Consider the following 16,796-nt stretch of genomic DNA (forward strand, 5'->3'; position numbering starts at 1 on the left):
CAGTACTGTGCAGCAATGTTTTTTCTTTTGTCGATATGTGTATTGCTATGATAGACCTTAAGTAGTCAAAAGCGTATGTGTGGGCAAGCATAAAAAAGCGGAAAGGTCAAATGCACCAATGAGCATGTTGCGCGGGTAAATGCATTTGTAGAAATCAAAATACTCTAAAACTTTTTGCAATTCGTAAATTAACATCAATGTCTTGCTTTTGTGCATTTTATTAGGTTGAATTGTTGCATGTTACTGAATATCATTTGTTCTGTTTCTTACAACTTACATATAGATTTAATGATTAGAGATTGATGAATATGCAAATAATTGTAAATATATATTAAAAACACATGCATTTCTCTGTAGGAGCTGTATTTTTAGTTTTTTTTTAAATTCTACAGCAATTTAGTACTACAAAAAATCTATTTACTTAGACAATTAAATGTGTGCATATTTTTCATTAAATATTTATGTCATGATAACTGTGGATTTGAAATTTGGTTAGTCATGGATCTCTTATCTCATTTGCTAAATATTAATTATGCATAGAGATGCCCATGCTCGGTTCCCCGAGAACCGAACACAGAGCTGGATTTAGACCTCATGGGGCCCTAGGCAAGATATTGGTTTGGGTCCCCCCTCCCTCCCTGAAACAATCCATAGCACTATATTTTCTTAGCATCGCATATACTCCTATAGTTAAGTAGAAGGGTAAACTATGTGCCGCCGCACATCACGCTGCTCCTCCTGCCTCACCATGCGGCCCCTCATTAGTGTCCCTCTCTTCACACTGTGCTCTCCTTTCCTTTATCATTACACTGCATCCCCTCATTACTTTCCCTCTCATCACACTGTGCTCTCCTTTATATTAACACAGCGTCACACTGCGGCCCCTCATTACCGTCCCTCTCATCACTGTGCCCTCCTTTATTGTTACACTACATCACACTGCGGCCCCTCATTACTGTCCCTTTCATCACACTGTGCCCTCCTTTATCATTACACTGCATCACACTGCGGCCCCTCATTACTGTCCCTCTCATCACACTGTGCCCTCCTTTATCATTACACTGCATCACACTGTGGTCCCAGCAGTAAAAGAATAATGACCATGGACCCCTTAGTTTGTCAAAGGATCTAGCAGAATTTTGAATTATACTGGTCATATACTCCATACGATGAACATTAAGCTCAGTGTGGAAGTGGAAATTTAGAAGTGGCGGTATGAAAAATGTAATGGGAATGTAAACAAGTGAATGGAATTTTATTATTTTACAATGAAGGCAGTATGAGAAGTAGCGGTATGGCATACTACCATATACACCCCACTTCCACCACTGCTTACCTTTCAATTCAAACAAGTTGTACTTTATCTTTAACTAAACAGAGGTATTAATCATAATTAACATGTCAAGAAACTGCAGTTCAGGATTAGCAAGCCCAGTAATAAAAAAACAGCAGTGTCCTATCACTACCATGTCACAGACCGTCCGCCACTACAGTTACTGACTGCAGCCCTCTACCTACAGAAACATGAAAAAGTGCTGGAATGATATAATCATGTTAATATGTCAGTCTTCTTCATGAATCCCATAGTGCAACATTTAAACAAGTCAGACCTCCTCATAATAAAAATCCCACCAGATTCAGGATAGTTGATAGTTGGCAGACTGTGCTGGTCTCTCCTGCCTGTTCTCGTTACTTTCACCATCTGTGGCTGCTGTGTCTTTAGATCAGTTGCTGCTTGGCTGGATCCTGGAATGTTGGAGGCCCTATTTGGGAAAAAAATGGGTACATGAAACTTAGTAAACTCCAACCAGCCCCAGTGTTAAATCAATATCGCACCCACATTTTATAAGTAGGCCTCCCTCCAACCAAAACATTAAATTAATAGCAAACACATTTAATAAATAGACCTATTTACTTATTTATCTCCAACCAGCTCCAACATTAAATTAATAGTGTTACCATTTAAAAAATAAACCCTCCCACAAACAGCCCCTCACACAGACACACACACAATATACATACACTGGCCCCTCACACACACATAATATACATACACTGGCCCCTCACACACACATAATATACATACACTGGCCCCTCACACACACATAATAGACATACACTGGCCCCTCACACACACATAATAGACATACACTGGCCCCTCACACACACATATTATATTAACATAAAAGGTGCCTCTTTTGATTTGAGGTAAGAGAGGTATCAGGATTGAGGTAGCGGGTCATGTGAGGGAAAAGATAATGTGTCATGGAGAATATCAGAGAAAAGCTGGTGAGTGTTGTAAGGGTATAGTTGGCTGAGGAGGGGCCATGTGGGGAACAGACTTCTAACTCACATGCCCCCCCTCTGCCCAGCACCTTCACACATGCCCTCTCTCTGCCCAGCACCTTTAGCCACACAAGCCCCCCCTATGCCCTGCAGCTTGCATCTCACATGCTCCCCCTGCAGCTTCCATCACACATGGCCCCCCTGCAGCTTCCATCACACATGGCCCCCCTGAAGCTTCCATCACACATGCCTCCCTGCAGCTTCCATCACACATGCCCCCCCTGCAGCTTCCATCACACATGTTTGACTCACACACACACACAATAGCTCCCCTTCTTCTTACCTTTTTCCACACGAATGATGCCAGAAACAGAAACTGATGGAGCTCCTGCACCGACTACCTTGGAATTCTAGCAGCCCGCCTAACACTGTGTACCATGTGACCGCTGCGATCACATAACCCTGTGATATCATATTGAGTGCCAAAGTACCTAAGCTGAAGGGGATTTAGCCTCTACCCCTAGCTCTAACACTAGCCAGTAAACTCGACTCGCGGCACCCGTCCCCCCGTCCCCCCGCCCACTACTGGGGTTCCGAGAGTCAGGGGAGAACCGCTGGGCCCTAGGCAAGTGCCTAGGTTGCCTAGCAGTAAATCCGCCCCTGACCGAACACACCCGAACTTAGCAGATCGTAGGTCGGCTCTGTACTTTTGCGCGCCCTCCGAATTGAAAACGAGACAAAGCGTCATTGTTACGTCGTTGGATCTCAGATATCACGAGCTTTGGATTCTATAAGTACCGCACTCCACGGCGATCCACCACCATTTTACAGAGGTACACAGAAGGGGTAGCACAGTTCTTGCCAGTTTCTAGTGCCGTTGGGCAGTATCATAGGTAGAAAAGAAAGAAGAGGGGTAGCAGTGTTCTTCAAAGTCTCCAGTGACATTCAGGAGAGCTCCATTGCTCCAGTGCTAATTGTCATTGTTGAAATACAAGGAATAGGTCTGGCAGGCTTGGTCTTCTAAATCTACAGTCTTTGTTTGAAAGTGTATGAAAATAATATCGTGACCTGTGAGGTGGTCAAAATTGAATGCAAATGACTTGAAATTAGTGTTATTGAAGTTAATAATAATGTAGGCGGAAAAAAAAGCAAAATTATGTGATTTTAGCAAAACAAATAGGGATTTTAGAAAAAAATCGTGATCCAAAACCAAAGCCAAAACACGCAAGGGCTGTTTTGCCAAAACCAAAACACGAAGTTAATCCAGATCCAAAACCAGAACACGGGGGTCAGTGAACATCTCTAATTATGTAGTACTAATGACCTATAGTAGTTGAACCTCTATTAACTAGCAATTTGCAATTTAAAAAAAATCTGTAAGAATGTGCCATGGTTTGATGTAACAGACATTCAACAAAAGCACTGTGGTGTGACATATGATATACCCGGATTTGCCCAGAAACATGGATCATTGTTTATGGATAATAAGCTAGCTAGTTTGTATTCATTCCAACTATATCTAAGCATTCACTCTAAGGGCAGACATGTTGGGGTTTTCTACACTAGGTGGGTTTTCTCACAAAGTGTAAGAAAATGTACTATTAAAAAACACAACTGAACAAACAGGGGACAAACTCTAATGACTTGCAGTAACAAGCTTCACCTGCTGCAGCATGCCACTCCACTTATTACTTCACTGTCCTGGTACATGGTAATTTTACCTTTGTTTTCTCTCCTTAATTTCATGCTTGTTTTGTAGTTACTGCTCTTAACGCTACCATTATTCTTTTGTATTGTCTTTGCAATTGTACTGCTTTACCGTAACATTACTTTGCCATAGTGTTACCCTGCTGTTCTACCACGTATTGCATTGTTGATTACTGATCACATTGCCACTGCCTCTCTTGTCACCTTTTTGGCTTATACAATACCCATCATTGCCCCTGCGCCATCCTGGACATTGCCAAAATAGGCTTGTGCACCATCAGGAACCTTCAGAACTGTATACCACCTAGGTCTGTACACAATCATGGCCCCATTTAGGCATCTCTGCATAATGGCCTCTGCACCATAGTGAACCCCACAATGCCTATTGTTCCCATCTTTTGTTTCTCATTCTCATCATCATCATCAGCAATTTATATAGCGCCACTAATTATGCAGCGCTGTAAAGAGAACTTACATCAGTCCCTGCCCCATTGGAGCTTACAGTCTTAATTCCCTAACATACACACACAGAGACCAAGAGAGACTAAAGTCAATTTAACAGCAGCTAATTAACCTACTAAAACTAACACAAACAAAGGAAGAATATACAAACTCCACATAGATAAGGCCATGGTTTGAATCAAACTCATGACCAAGTGCTAACCATAAAGCCACTGTGCTGCCTCTCTTTAGAATTTAAGCTCATCCTCATCACCATTTATTTATATAGCGCCACTGATTCCGCAGCGCTGTACAGAGAACTCATTCACATCAGTCCCTGCCCCATTGGAGCTTACAGTCTAAATCCCCTAACACACACACAGACTGAGAGAGACTGAGGGCAATTTGATAGCAGCCAATTAACCTACCAGTATGTTTTTGGCGTGTGGGAGAAAACCGGAGCACCCGGTGAAAACCCACGCAAACACGGGGATAACATACAAACTCCACACAGATAAGGCCATGGTCGGGAATTGAACTCATGACCCCAGTGCTGTGAGGCAGAAGTGCTAACCACTTACCCACCGTGCTGCCCCCACAGCTCTCACAGAAGTGGTCCTCTACTCTGTTTCATGCTGTACTCTGTATCTCACGCAGGGCTGCCAAGAGGAATTCTTTGCCTGCACCTTACACTGGGCAGAATACTCACCAAAAATTGGCATTGTCCCACTAGAATCACAACATTTCACACACTCTCCTGCTCTCTCCTACTTGTTCTTGTCACTTTCACCACCTGTGGCTGCAGGTTTCTTTAGTTGCAGCTTGTCTGGATCCTGGAATGCTGGAGGCCCTATTTAGAAAAAAAAATGGGTACATTTAGATAATTCCAACAGCCCCGGCATTAAATCAATACCACCCATGATTTAAAATTAGGCCTCCTCCAGCTCCAACATTAAAATAATAGTATTCCCATTTAATAAATAAACCTATCTCCCTCTCTACAAACAGCCCCAGCAATAAATTAATAGTATTTACATTTCAGAAATATACCTATTTTCCGCAACCATCGCTGCCATTAAATAATTCATAGGCACATTTGATAAAGAGACCTCATTCTCCCCAAAGTCACTCTCACATTCAATAACCCCCAAACCACCCCATCTTAAATTAATAGTCCCCACTATTACATTGCCCCACAAGTAAAATAGCACCCATTAATTAGCCACCACCTACCTCACACACACTACATTGCCAAAAGCTCCCTGTGCCATCACACACACATTATTGTGCCCCTTCATCATGCTGTGCCTCCTTATCATCACACTGTGCCCCTTCATCACAACCACGCTATGCCCCCTTATGATCACACTGCGCCCTTCTTGCTGCTTTTCCACCCTTCACCTGGCCCCCCTTCATCACGCTGTGCCATGCTGCTTTTGCTCCCCCTTCTCCTGGCACCCCTTCATCACCCTGTGCTATGCTGCTTTTGCCCCTCTTCACACTCTGCCATGCTGCTTTTGCCCCCTTCACACTCTGCCATGCTGCTTTTGCCCCCTTCACACGCTGGTACCCCCTTTCTTCATCACCACACTGTGCCATGCTGCTCCCCCCCTCTTCTTCATCACCAAACTGTGCCTTTCTCTCTACCGCCCTCTTCCTTATCACCAAACCAAACTGTGCCTCTCTCTCCTGCCCCTCTTCTTCATCACCAAACTGTGCCTTTTTCTCTCTCACACCCTCTTCTTCATCAACAAACTGTGCCTTTTTCTCTCTACCCCCTCTTCTTCATCACCAAACTGTGCTTTTTTTCTCCCCCCTCCTCTTCATCAACAAACTGTGCCTCCCCCCTCTTCTTCATCACCACACTGAGCCTTTTTCTCCCCCCCTCTTCTTCATCATCAAACTGTGCCTTTCTCTCTCTACCCCCTCTTCTTCATCAACAAACTGTGCCTTTTTCTCCCCTACCCTTTTCTTCATCAACAAACTGTGCCTCCCCCCCCTCTTCTTCATCACCACACTGAGCCTTTTTCTCCATCACCAAACTGTGCCTTCCCCCCCCCTTCTTCTTCATTACCAAACTGTGCCTTCTCCTCCCCCCCTCTTCTTCATCACCAAACTGTGCCTTTCTTTCCACCTCCCTATTTCTCATCACTAAACTGTGTCTTCCCCCCCTTCTTCATCACCAAAATTGTGCCTTTTTCTCTCCCTCCTCCCCTCCTCTCTTATCACGCTGTGCCTTTCCTCCATTCCTTTCTTAACTTTGTATCGTCTTCTTTCTTCTTTCTTTTTTTTTTTTTCTCGACCCAGTCTTCTGTTCTCTGTTCTCTTTACTCTTCTGTCTTCTTTCTTCCGTGTGGCGCTCCACACTGAATGTCGGGTGTGACGTGATGACATCACGCCCGACATTCAGTTCAAACGGAGGAGGCAAGACGCCGGCGCCGCGGTCATGTGAGTATTTGTATACTCACATAATCGTGGCGCCGACGTCTAACCCCCCCCCCCCCCCCCGCGCAAAGAAAATAAAAAGACAAACAGATTAAAAAAATAAAGTAAACAAAAATAAAAACCCTGTTGGCAGTGAGGGTAAATAGTACCAGCCCCCTCCCCCCTCTCAGCGGCCCTGATCTCATGTCTGCCCACTCCCCATTGTTCTCTGTGTCCCTTTTTTGTCTTTTGCTGACTTGTTTTGTATGTCATGTGATTTGTTTTGTTAGTTGCATCCATACATTTATTATTCTGCCTACCTGTACCCCATACTTGCCAACTATCGGCAATTGTATTCCGGGAGAGGGGCGTGACTAGAGGGCGGGAGGGGGCGGTAGAGTTGGCAAGTATGCTGTACCCATTGATCCTATCCGTACTTATGTAATTTTGTTGTATGTTCTAACCACCTATATACGGAGCTGTGGAAGCCTTGTGGAACCATATAAAGATGATAATAATAATAAAAATAATAATATGTAGTATTATTAGTCTGTAGTCAACTAATTCTCTGATCCAAAAAATTATCTTACATCACGCTACTTTAATCAGAAAGTACTGATACTGAATGCATTCTCTTATCTCATATTTACCATGTGCCAGGGTGTTTCAACCCATACACACCTTAACATTGCATTAATATTAATTATAGAAATTACACACCAATTTATAAACAATCCCATTTAGCACAATATCAAAAATTCTGCTTTTTTTAATGAATACAGAATATACAAAGCTATTACCAATAAACAGTATACACACCAATAATCTTAAAATTAATTCTTATAAACTATATTTCATTCTAATTTATTTCTGAACAGCCTGGGGTTGGTTTCTCATTATACCAGGGAGACCCCTGCCACGTGTCCCCCTGCTATAGTGCTATCCACTCCAGCTGGTTTGCCTAGTTCTGGTTATATGAAAATCAGGGGAACCCCATGCAAATTTTTCCCCGATTTTCACGTAACCAGCAGTAGGCTGGCAGCACTAGGGTTAATAGTGGTCGGGCTGGGGGACCCCACACTTTTTAAAAAAATAACTTTTATCTATTTTTACACATTCAACAGCTGTCGGACCTCCGGCTGTATAAGTAGAACAGTGTAACAGTGATGTGTTTACTAAACACGCTGCTAGCATGCAGCATGTTGTATGTAGCGATTTTTACATCAAACTCAGGAGAGTTTGCTTAATCGCAGCTTCATACATTTGAGACATGTATAGCTAGAGTGGCAAACAGTCGGGACTTTGATCTCTATCGATTTTGAAAAGAGCGATTTTGACAGAAACACATTTCTGGCAATTTTACATGAAATCTCAGCTTCATACATCAGTGAGTTTCAACTATCCTGAGAAAATCGCTGGATTTGCAAAATCGCACCTTGATACATTTACCCCCAGGAATTTCTGTTTTTGAAAACCAACTGCTTGAAATGCAGTTCAAAACATGATGATGCATTTAAAACTATTCAATTTCAAGTATTAGATGGAATTTATGGTCATGTTAGAAGAGGGGGTCCAGACTTGCAACTTAAATTTCATAGGATCTATTAGGGCAATCAAGTCTACGGGCCTGAGTCATTAAGGAGAGCAAAGCACAAAAAATGAGTAACTTTGCACCTGGGCAAATCCATGTTACATTGGAGGGGGAAGTAAATTTACAATGTAGGGACAGGTGTATAGTTGGGGTAGGGCATGTCTTAGATCAACTTTACATTTCAGTGTAAAAATAAAGTTATCAAGTATTTGTGTGCAAAATAATAAACTAATCTCATACTTGCCTACTTTCTCATAGCTCTTTCCGGGAGAGGGGTGTGACTAGAGGGCGGGAGGGGGCAGGGCGCGGCCAAACGCATCATTTTGGCCCCGCCCCAGAAATGCCGGTTTGCTGCGAATCGCGTCATTTTGGGGTGCCAGTAGCGGGATGCGGGAGATTTGCCAGCTCTCCCGGGAGTCCGTGAGACCGACCCGAATTTCGGGAGTCTCCCGGACATTTCGGGAGAGTTGGCAAGTATGACTAATCTGCACCCCTTGCATTGTAACATGGTTTATCCAGGAACAGACTTACTCCTTTTTTTTGCTTTGCTCTCCTTAATGACTCGGGCAACAGCAAATCCATTGCCTTCCACAACTGATTTTTTTTCTCTCCACATTACATCATTTCTTGAAGGATTTATGTGTCAACTGGGTATTTAAATGGTTACTGTTGAAATGTTTACTTTACTATTATGCAATCTTCAATTATAAATATGTAGTCACATGGAGCATGGGCTCAGAGCCGTAACTAGGGTGGTGCGGGCGGTGCCGTCGCCCAGGGCGCAAACCTAAAGGGGCGCAGCAGCCGCCCGCTACCTAGCTCTGTTGTCAGGGATAAGGAAAGCCTTTGACTTCCGCAGTGGAACGCATATGCGTTCCACAGACAGGAAGTTCTGCATTTGCATTCCAAATACCGAACTTCCTGTCTGTGGAACGCACATGCGTTCCACTGCGGAAGTCAAAGGAGGCACATCTTGACTGAAAGGGTCCGCTGGCATGCATTGCGTCGTGTCTGCACTCCTTTCTAGTTCAACTGTTTCTCCCCTCCCGCGTCTGGGTCCTCATATGGAGGGTAAATAACATTCATATTCTCTCTCTAGACCATTTAGATGCACACAGGCATCCTGCTCCCGGGACACTTGTATGATACTATCAGCGTGCACCCGCAGCCAGCACACACATTATCGCCGGGTGCCACTGGCAGGTTTTGTTTGAATTAGCTGCTTTTTATTTCCTCCCTCACAAGGAAAGGCGTTTAATCAGCCGGGGTCTGACGGAACATTGTTTTGTTTCAGATAAACCCTGCAGCTCTGTAGTGTGAGATTTTACAGTTCCCCTTTGCTGTTTGAAATCCATCCCTGCGGCATGTTTTATGCGGACAGATTATATGCAATCACGATATATAATGTGTATGCATACATGGGAGATTAATTGGAAGGCTTGTTAGATTAGTGGTGGATTTGTTTTAATGTGAGCTTTTATAGGATATTGTGGTGTTTATATTGATCATGTTGTTTCTTTGTCTCATCTAACACAATGCCAGTGCTAGCCACACCCACATTAGGTTGACCACACCCTCTTGTCAAATGCCGCTTCCACTTAGATGGGGGGCGCCGGTGCCCTGTCTCGCCCAGGGCACCAAAATGTCTAGTTACGGCACTGCATGGGCTATCATAGGGTTAATCTGGAAAACATATGTACACGTCGCATATAATGAGGCAAATAGAAGACAAGACATATAGCCTAAAACGATGCAGGAGGTTTGCTCATAAATTTCTGGATTAGGTATCAAAGATCCATGAAATTTAGCAGGCAGCAACTTAATGAATGCAAGGTTTTACCTTACAGGACCAGACCATACTGTCATACTGTGAAAACAATTATATCTTTAATAATAATGATAATATTATTAATATACTATACTGTAATCTATTATTGTCTATGAACAATTTGGATGAAGTGCTGCTAATCAATGGACTTTCTTTTTAATATTCTAAATTCAGACAGAGGTATAGGAGAACACCAGGTTCCTGCTCTTCTATTAGTTGTGGGACATGGTTTTACAACATAATTATATTACTAGGTAGATTTCTTTAACCTATAAACCTTTCACCATAACATGGACATGCAAACTGTGTCCCTATCTTTAAAGGAATACGTATATATTTTTAAACATAGTGCTCTGCTTGGTATTAAATATGCTAAATTATTATTTTTTTTGCTATTGAATAAGAGGTACATTCAGCATCTTCACTGAGGGCCTGATTCATTAAGGATCTTAAATGAAGAGGATTCTTATTTCAGTCTCCTGGACAAAACCATGTTACATTGCAAGGGGTGCAAATGAGTGTTCTGTTTTGCACATAAGTTAAATACTGCCTGTTTTTTCATGTAACACACAAATACTTGATAGCTTATTTGTACACTGAAATTAAAGTTGATATGTGTGTGCTACATGAAAAAACAGGCAGTATTTAACTTATGTGCAAAACAGAACACTCATTTGCACCCCTTGCAATGTAACATGGTTTTGTCCAGGAGACTGAAATAGGAATCCTCTTCATTTAAGATCCTTAATGAATCAGGCCCTGAATCACTAAATAAGAAGAGGTTGTTTGAGCATTTTTTTTTTTTTGCTTTTTGTACATGGCCATTAAACTTACCTTGCAATCATTTAGCTTTTTTCCAGGACTAGTCTCCTCTGGATGGTAAAACCATTTGACTCTCACCACCATATTATTTCCCCAGGACTCCCACATGCTCTGAATACATCCAATATAGGGTAAATTTGGGCGTCCGGCTGATAAGAACACTGCACAATCTCCGATCCGTATAATTTCCTTTCCACGGACAATTGCTTTATAGAATAATTTCCGGGCCTTACCTTTCATTCCTCTCCTCTGTGAAATTATAGAAATAATTAATTATAGAAACACTCAAGAAAACAATAATGCAATAAATGTATAATTCTGATCCATATACCTAAGCAATTTTTATAGTTCACTGTCATTGTATAAAGTTGGGATCATCCTGAAACCATAGACCAATGGTAGGCAGTTGGCAGCCCGTTAGTGGTCCGGCAAACCATTACCTGAAGCCTCCAGCTGCTATATATCATTTGTTATAAAGCAGAGAATAAGACTGAATGGGAGCAGCTGACTTTCAAGTCACAGCTTTCTCTGCATAATGCAGGGAGGACATGCAGCATCATCATCATCATCATCACCATTTATATATATAGCGCCACTGATTCCGCAGCGCTGTACAGAGAACTCATTCACATCAGTCCCTGCCCCATTGGAGCTTACAGTCTAAATTCCCTAACATACACATACAGACAGACAGACACAGACTAGGGTCAATTTTGATAGCAGCCAATTAACCTACCAGTATGTTTTTGGTGTGTGGGAGGAAACCGGAGCACCCGGAGGAAACCCACGTAAACACGGGGAGAACATACAAACTCCACACAGATAAGGCCATGGTTGGGAATTGAACTCATGACCGCAGCGCTGTGAGGCAGAAGTGCTAACCACTGCAGCATACCAGACTACTCCTTCTGCATGCTCCAGTTGTAAAAGTAACAGGGACATGTAAGGAGGTTTGAATGGCATGTTTGGGGCATGTGGGGAGGTCTGAGTGGCATGTGGGGGAGGTTTGGAATACTTGTGGGTTAAGTGAGGTTCTTGTTGATGCATTTTGTGGGACGTGGGGGCCTGAGGGCATGTGGAGCTATATTGGTAGGGCGTCTGAGCTGCATGTACTGGAAGTTTGGATCAAGTGAGGGACAAGTGGGGGAAATTTCGAAATGAGAGATGTGGGAGTGCCTATGCTGATTTCGGACTTTTTTCCCCATTCTTAAAATTAAGAGTAATGAGCGGCCTGTGAAGTATATCGCTTACCCATCACTGTCATAGACTATAATTTCTAAAAGAAGACTATATTAAAGTTGCCACTTGAGTCTTTTAAATTAATTTACCACTTTCTCTGCCAGGAATTACAATTTTCTCTATATTTTAAAGCGCAAACAAATTAATTCACTCAACGACTTTGCATGTTCTGTTTTTATCAAATAGAGTAATCCCCATACTTCCATCCATTAAAATTAATTTGCAGAAGTCAGTGTTGGATAAGAATGGTACCAGTTCACAATGCTATAGCCTGCAGGGGACAGGACGATACTGCTAGAATAGTGGAAACCACAGGAAAAGTAGTAGTCTGCGGATGGCAGAGAGTGCCACTGGAATAGTGGTAATTCACAGGAGGTGCAATAGACTGCAGGCAGCAGATATACCACTGGAATGGTGGAGATTTCACAGGAGGTGCAATAGTCTGAGACCAGCAGATATACCACTGGAATGGTAGAGATTTCACAGGAGGTGCGATAGTCTGCGGACTGCACGGGAATGGAGGACAAGAGAGCCATGTTCAAATACTAAGAGGTTAGGTGACCAAAGGAACAGGCAATAGCAAACTGGAGGAGGTGCCTTTTATAAAAAGCAGGACGCACAGACCCGACGAGAGATGGCGGCCGCCACGGATGGAATGGAGCCGTCAGTGGGGAGAAGGTAAGCGCCGGGCTTCCGGTATAGAAGCTGAACGCCCGTTGTATGACAGTACACCCCCCCTTTAAAGGTGGGCACCAAACACCTAGGACCGAGTTTCCTAGGGAACTTCATGAGAAATTTCTTTAATAACAATGACGCATTGATATCGGAAATGCGGACCCAGGAGCGTTCTTCAGGGCAAAAACTTTCCAATCCAGCAAATATTTCAAGCCACCACGGGAGTACTTGGAGTCTAAAATCTGAATTCCTCATCTTGTTAAACCTTAAGAATGGCAGAAGTGGAAGAGGAGGAGGAAAACTGATTACTAATCAATGGTTTCAACAAAGAAACATGAAAAGAATTGGAGATACGAAGAGAGGTTGGCAAAAGTAATTTGAAGCAGACCGGATTGATGACTTGTGAAATTGTATAAGGACCAATGAAATGAGGAGCGAGTTTCATGCAAGGTACTTTAGGGCAAATGTTCTTGGTGGTCAGACCCATTGTCACGGGCACTAGGAGTCTTTACCCAGGGATCACCAGGTGATGGACTTACCAGAGCAATATAGGTGGTAATATGGTACTCTGGTAGCGGGGTGATCACGGAACAGGAGACAGCAGATGGTAGAGAATGCTCGTGGAAAGTCTATGACTAGCAGCACTGGTAATATATAGGTAATAGTACACGAGGAACTGAACAGACAAAGGAAACGTGAGGATAGTCAGTGGTCTGCGGCTAGCAAGTTGTACCACTGCTATAGTGAGGAGGAATGTCCAGAAGTAACGAGGAGGTGATGAGAGTCAGCGGCCTGCGTTAGCAAATTGTACCACTGAAATATATATGTGAGGAGGAGGACGGGGAGATAAATGTAATGCAGAATATATACGGGCATACTGAACTTGATCCCACGATGATATGCACAGAGTATAATAACTGGGCAGCACTGCACAAATATACATAGTCACAGGAACTATCCAGACTACAAGGTAACACAGTCAAATGATGGCAATAGTCTCAGTGGATAGGCAACTCCAGAGAAGAACAACTCAGTCCAGCAAGGTATGCAATACACGAGAAAGGTCAATGATAAGTATGCATACCGTGGTTCAGAAGAGCAGGCTGTCAGAAAGGAGTGCAGGGATACCTGAGCGGCAGGAGGCCGGCAGGATGCGAAGTCCCAGGGAAATGGAAGCGATATCCAAGTAGGTGCAGCGCACAGGTAGGTAGACCAGCAACGATGGAAACAATACTCAGGAAGCAGTAGTATATAGGACTGGTCACCTGGAGATCACTGAAGAGTAGAAGTGGTATGGCAGAGAAGCCATCAGCGGAGCGTTGATCCAATGCAGACAGGCGAGTTGACACAGGCAGGAACACTGTAGAAGCACGGAGAGCGGATCAGCTGGCTGCAGACACGAGGAGTACTGGAGGGTAGCGATAAGCAGGACACTGCAGATACACGGAGGTAGCGGATAGGAATCAGCAGGTGCAGTCACGATGAAACACGGGAGAGTTGAGATAAGCTGGAACTGTTGAGCACGGAGACAGCGGATAGGAATCAGCTGAGTAGTCACGATGAAACACGGGAGAGTTGAAGTGAGCTGATAACTGTAGTGCACGGAGGCAGCGGATTGGAATCAGCTGAGTAGTCACGATGAAACACGGGAGAGTTGAAGTGAGCTGATAACTGTAGTGCACGGAGGCAGTGGATAGGAATCAGCTGGTGCAGTCACTATGAAACACGGGAGAGTTGAGGTAAGCTGGAACTGTTGAGCACGGAGACAGCGGATAGGAATCAGCTGAGTAGTCACGATGAAACACGGGAGAGTTGAAGTGGTCTGGAAACCACAGGAGGGTTGAAGTGGTCTGGAAACCACAGGAGAGTTGAAGCGGTCTGGAAACCACAGGAATCAGCTGAGCTGAATACACGAGGAAACACAGGAACACCTTCAGAGGCTCATGGGGAATGAGACTCCAAGATCAGGCAACGAGGAATAGACAGCAGGTGCTTTAAATAGGGAGTGTTGCCTGATCAGCCAATTAACTAAAAGGAACAGGTACTGAAGGTTTGAAAGGGCTGCACATGCGCAGACCCTCAGGATGGTGGACGGCCACGGTTCCTAAACACACGGGAAGAAGCACTCACAGTCTGGTGAGTGACAGTACCCCCCCTTTTAAAGGTGGGCACAGAACACCTGGAACCGGGCTTGTCCGGAAATTTGGAATAAAACTTCTTAAGAAGAGCTGGAGCGTTGAGATCTTCAGCTTTGATCCATGAACGCTCCTCAGGACCAAAGCCCTTCCAATGAACGAGGAAACGAAGAACTCCTCGCAAAATTTTTTCGTCCAATATATGAGTAATCTCAAAGTCTTCCTCCTGATGAACTTGAACTGGCTGAGGTGCTGAAGGAGGGACCGAGAAACGGTTGATGATGAGAGGTTTGAGCAAGGACACATGGAAGGCGTTGGAAATACGAAGGTTCTTAGGAAGTAGAAGTTTGAAACAAACTGGATTTATCACTTGAATGATCCTATACGGACCAATAAAACGAGGAGCGAATTTCATAGATGGGACCTTCAAACGAATATTTTTGGTGGATAACCAAACACAATCTCCAATTTTCAATGGTGGAATAGCCCGCCTCTTTTTTATCTGCAAAAGACTTATATTTGGCAGATGTCTTCTTTAAACAGGTTTTGACCTGGGACCAAATATTTTTGAAGGTCTGACAAACAGTCTCTACAGCAGGAACTTGGGTGGGGGGGAGGGCAGGAAATTCCTGAAAAGACGGATGGTGACCGTAAACCACAAAGAATGGAGTTTTGGAAGATGACTCATGGTACATGTTGTTATGAGCGAATTCAGCCCAAGGAAGCAATTCTACCCAGTTGTCTTGATTGGCTGATGAGAACATCCTTATGAAGGTCTCAAGATCTTGATTGACCCTTTCAGTTTGTCCGTTTGATTGAGGATGGTATGAAGATGAGAGTGCTAATCGTATGCCCAAGGTCTTACAAAGGGCCCGCCAGAATCTGGAAACGAATTGTACTCCTCTATCCGACACAATCTCAGACGGACATCCATGAATACGAAAGATTTCTTTGACGAAATGCTCAGCCAGAGTAGAAGAGGAAGGCAAACCAGACAAAGGGACGAAATGAGCCATCTTCGAAAAATCTGTCCACCACTACCCAAATAGTATTATAGTTTTTACTAGGAGGAAGGTCAGTAACAAAGTCCATACTAATATGGGTCCAGGGCTTGGACGGAATGGGTAGCAGTTGAAGCAAACCCGCTGGAGTTCTGCGGGAGGTCTTAAACTGAGAACACAATTCACAAGCAGCTATGAACTCTTTGACGTCTCTCCTCATAGAAGGCCACCAGTAACTTCGAGAGAGAATCTCAAGGGTCTTGCGTTCACCAGCGTGTCCAGAAAAACGAGAAGAGTGGAACCACGAAAGGATTTTCCTCCTAAGAGTAGGAGGCACGAGGGTCCTCCAAAAAGGTAGCACTTTAGTGGAAGAAGCAGCCAGCGAAATACATTTGGGGTCTAGTATAGAGTGGTTGGAAACCTCTTCAACGTCAGAGGACGTCACAAAGGCTCGGGATAGAGCGTCAGCTTTCTTGTTCTTTGCAGCTGGTTTGAAGGTTATGATTAATTCGAAACGAGAAAAGAAAAGAGACCATCTTGCTTGACGAGGATTCAAGCATTGGGCAGACTGTAGATATGACAAGTTCTTATGATCCGTGAAAATTGTCACAGGATGACGAGCTCCCTCCAACAAGTATCTCCACTCC

At 43.7% G+C, this 16,796-nt stretch overlaps 1 protein-coding gene across 5 annotated transcripts in view; it reads right to left on the reverse strand.

Moving 5' to 3' along the window:
* Nucleotides 1–16,796, reverse strand: part of TNRC18 (trinucleotide repeat containing 18) — a 655,441-nt gene that overhangs the window by 61,713 nt on the left and 576,932 nt on the right. For all 5 annotated transcript variants that reach the window (XM_075179957.1, XM_075179958.1, XM_075179955.1 and 2 more), the window contains one exon: nucleotides 11,112–11,348. In XM_075179957.1, coding sequence (XP_075036058.1) covers nucleotides 11,112–11,348 — 237 coding nt within the window. The remainder of the gene's footprint in view (nucleotides 1–11,111; nucleotides 11,349–16,796) is intronic.

The sequence above is a fragment of the Mixophyes fleayi genome, chromosome 7, assembly GCF_038048845.1.
Source record: "Mixophyes fleayi isolate aMixFle1 chromosome 7, aMixFle1.hap1, whole genome shotgun sequence".
In the NCBI taxonomy this organism is placed as follows: Eukaryota; Metazoa; Chordata; class Amphibia; order Anura; family Limnodynastidae; genus Mixophyes; species Mixophyes fleayi.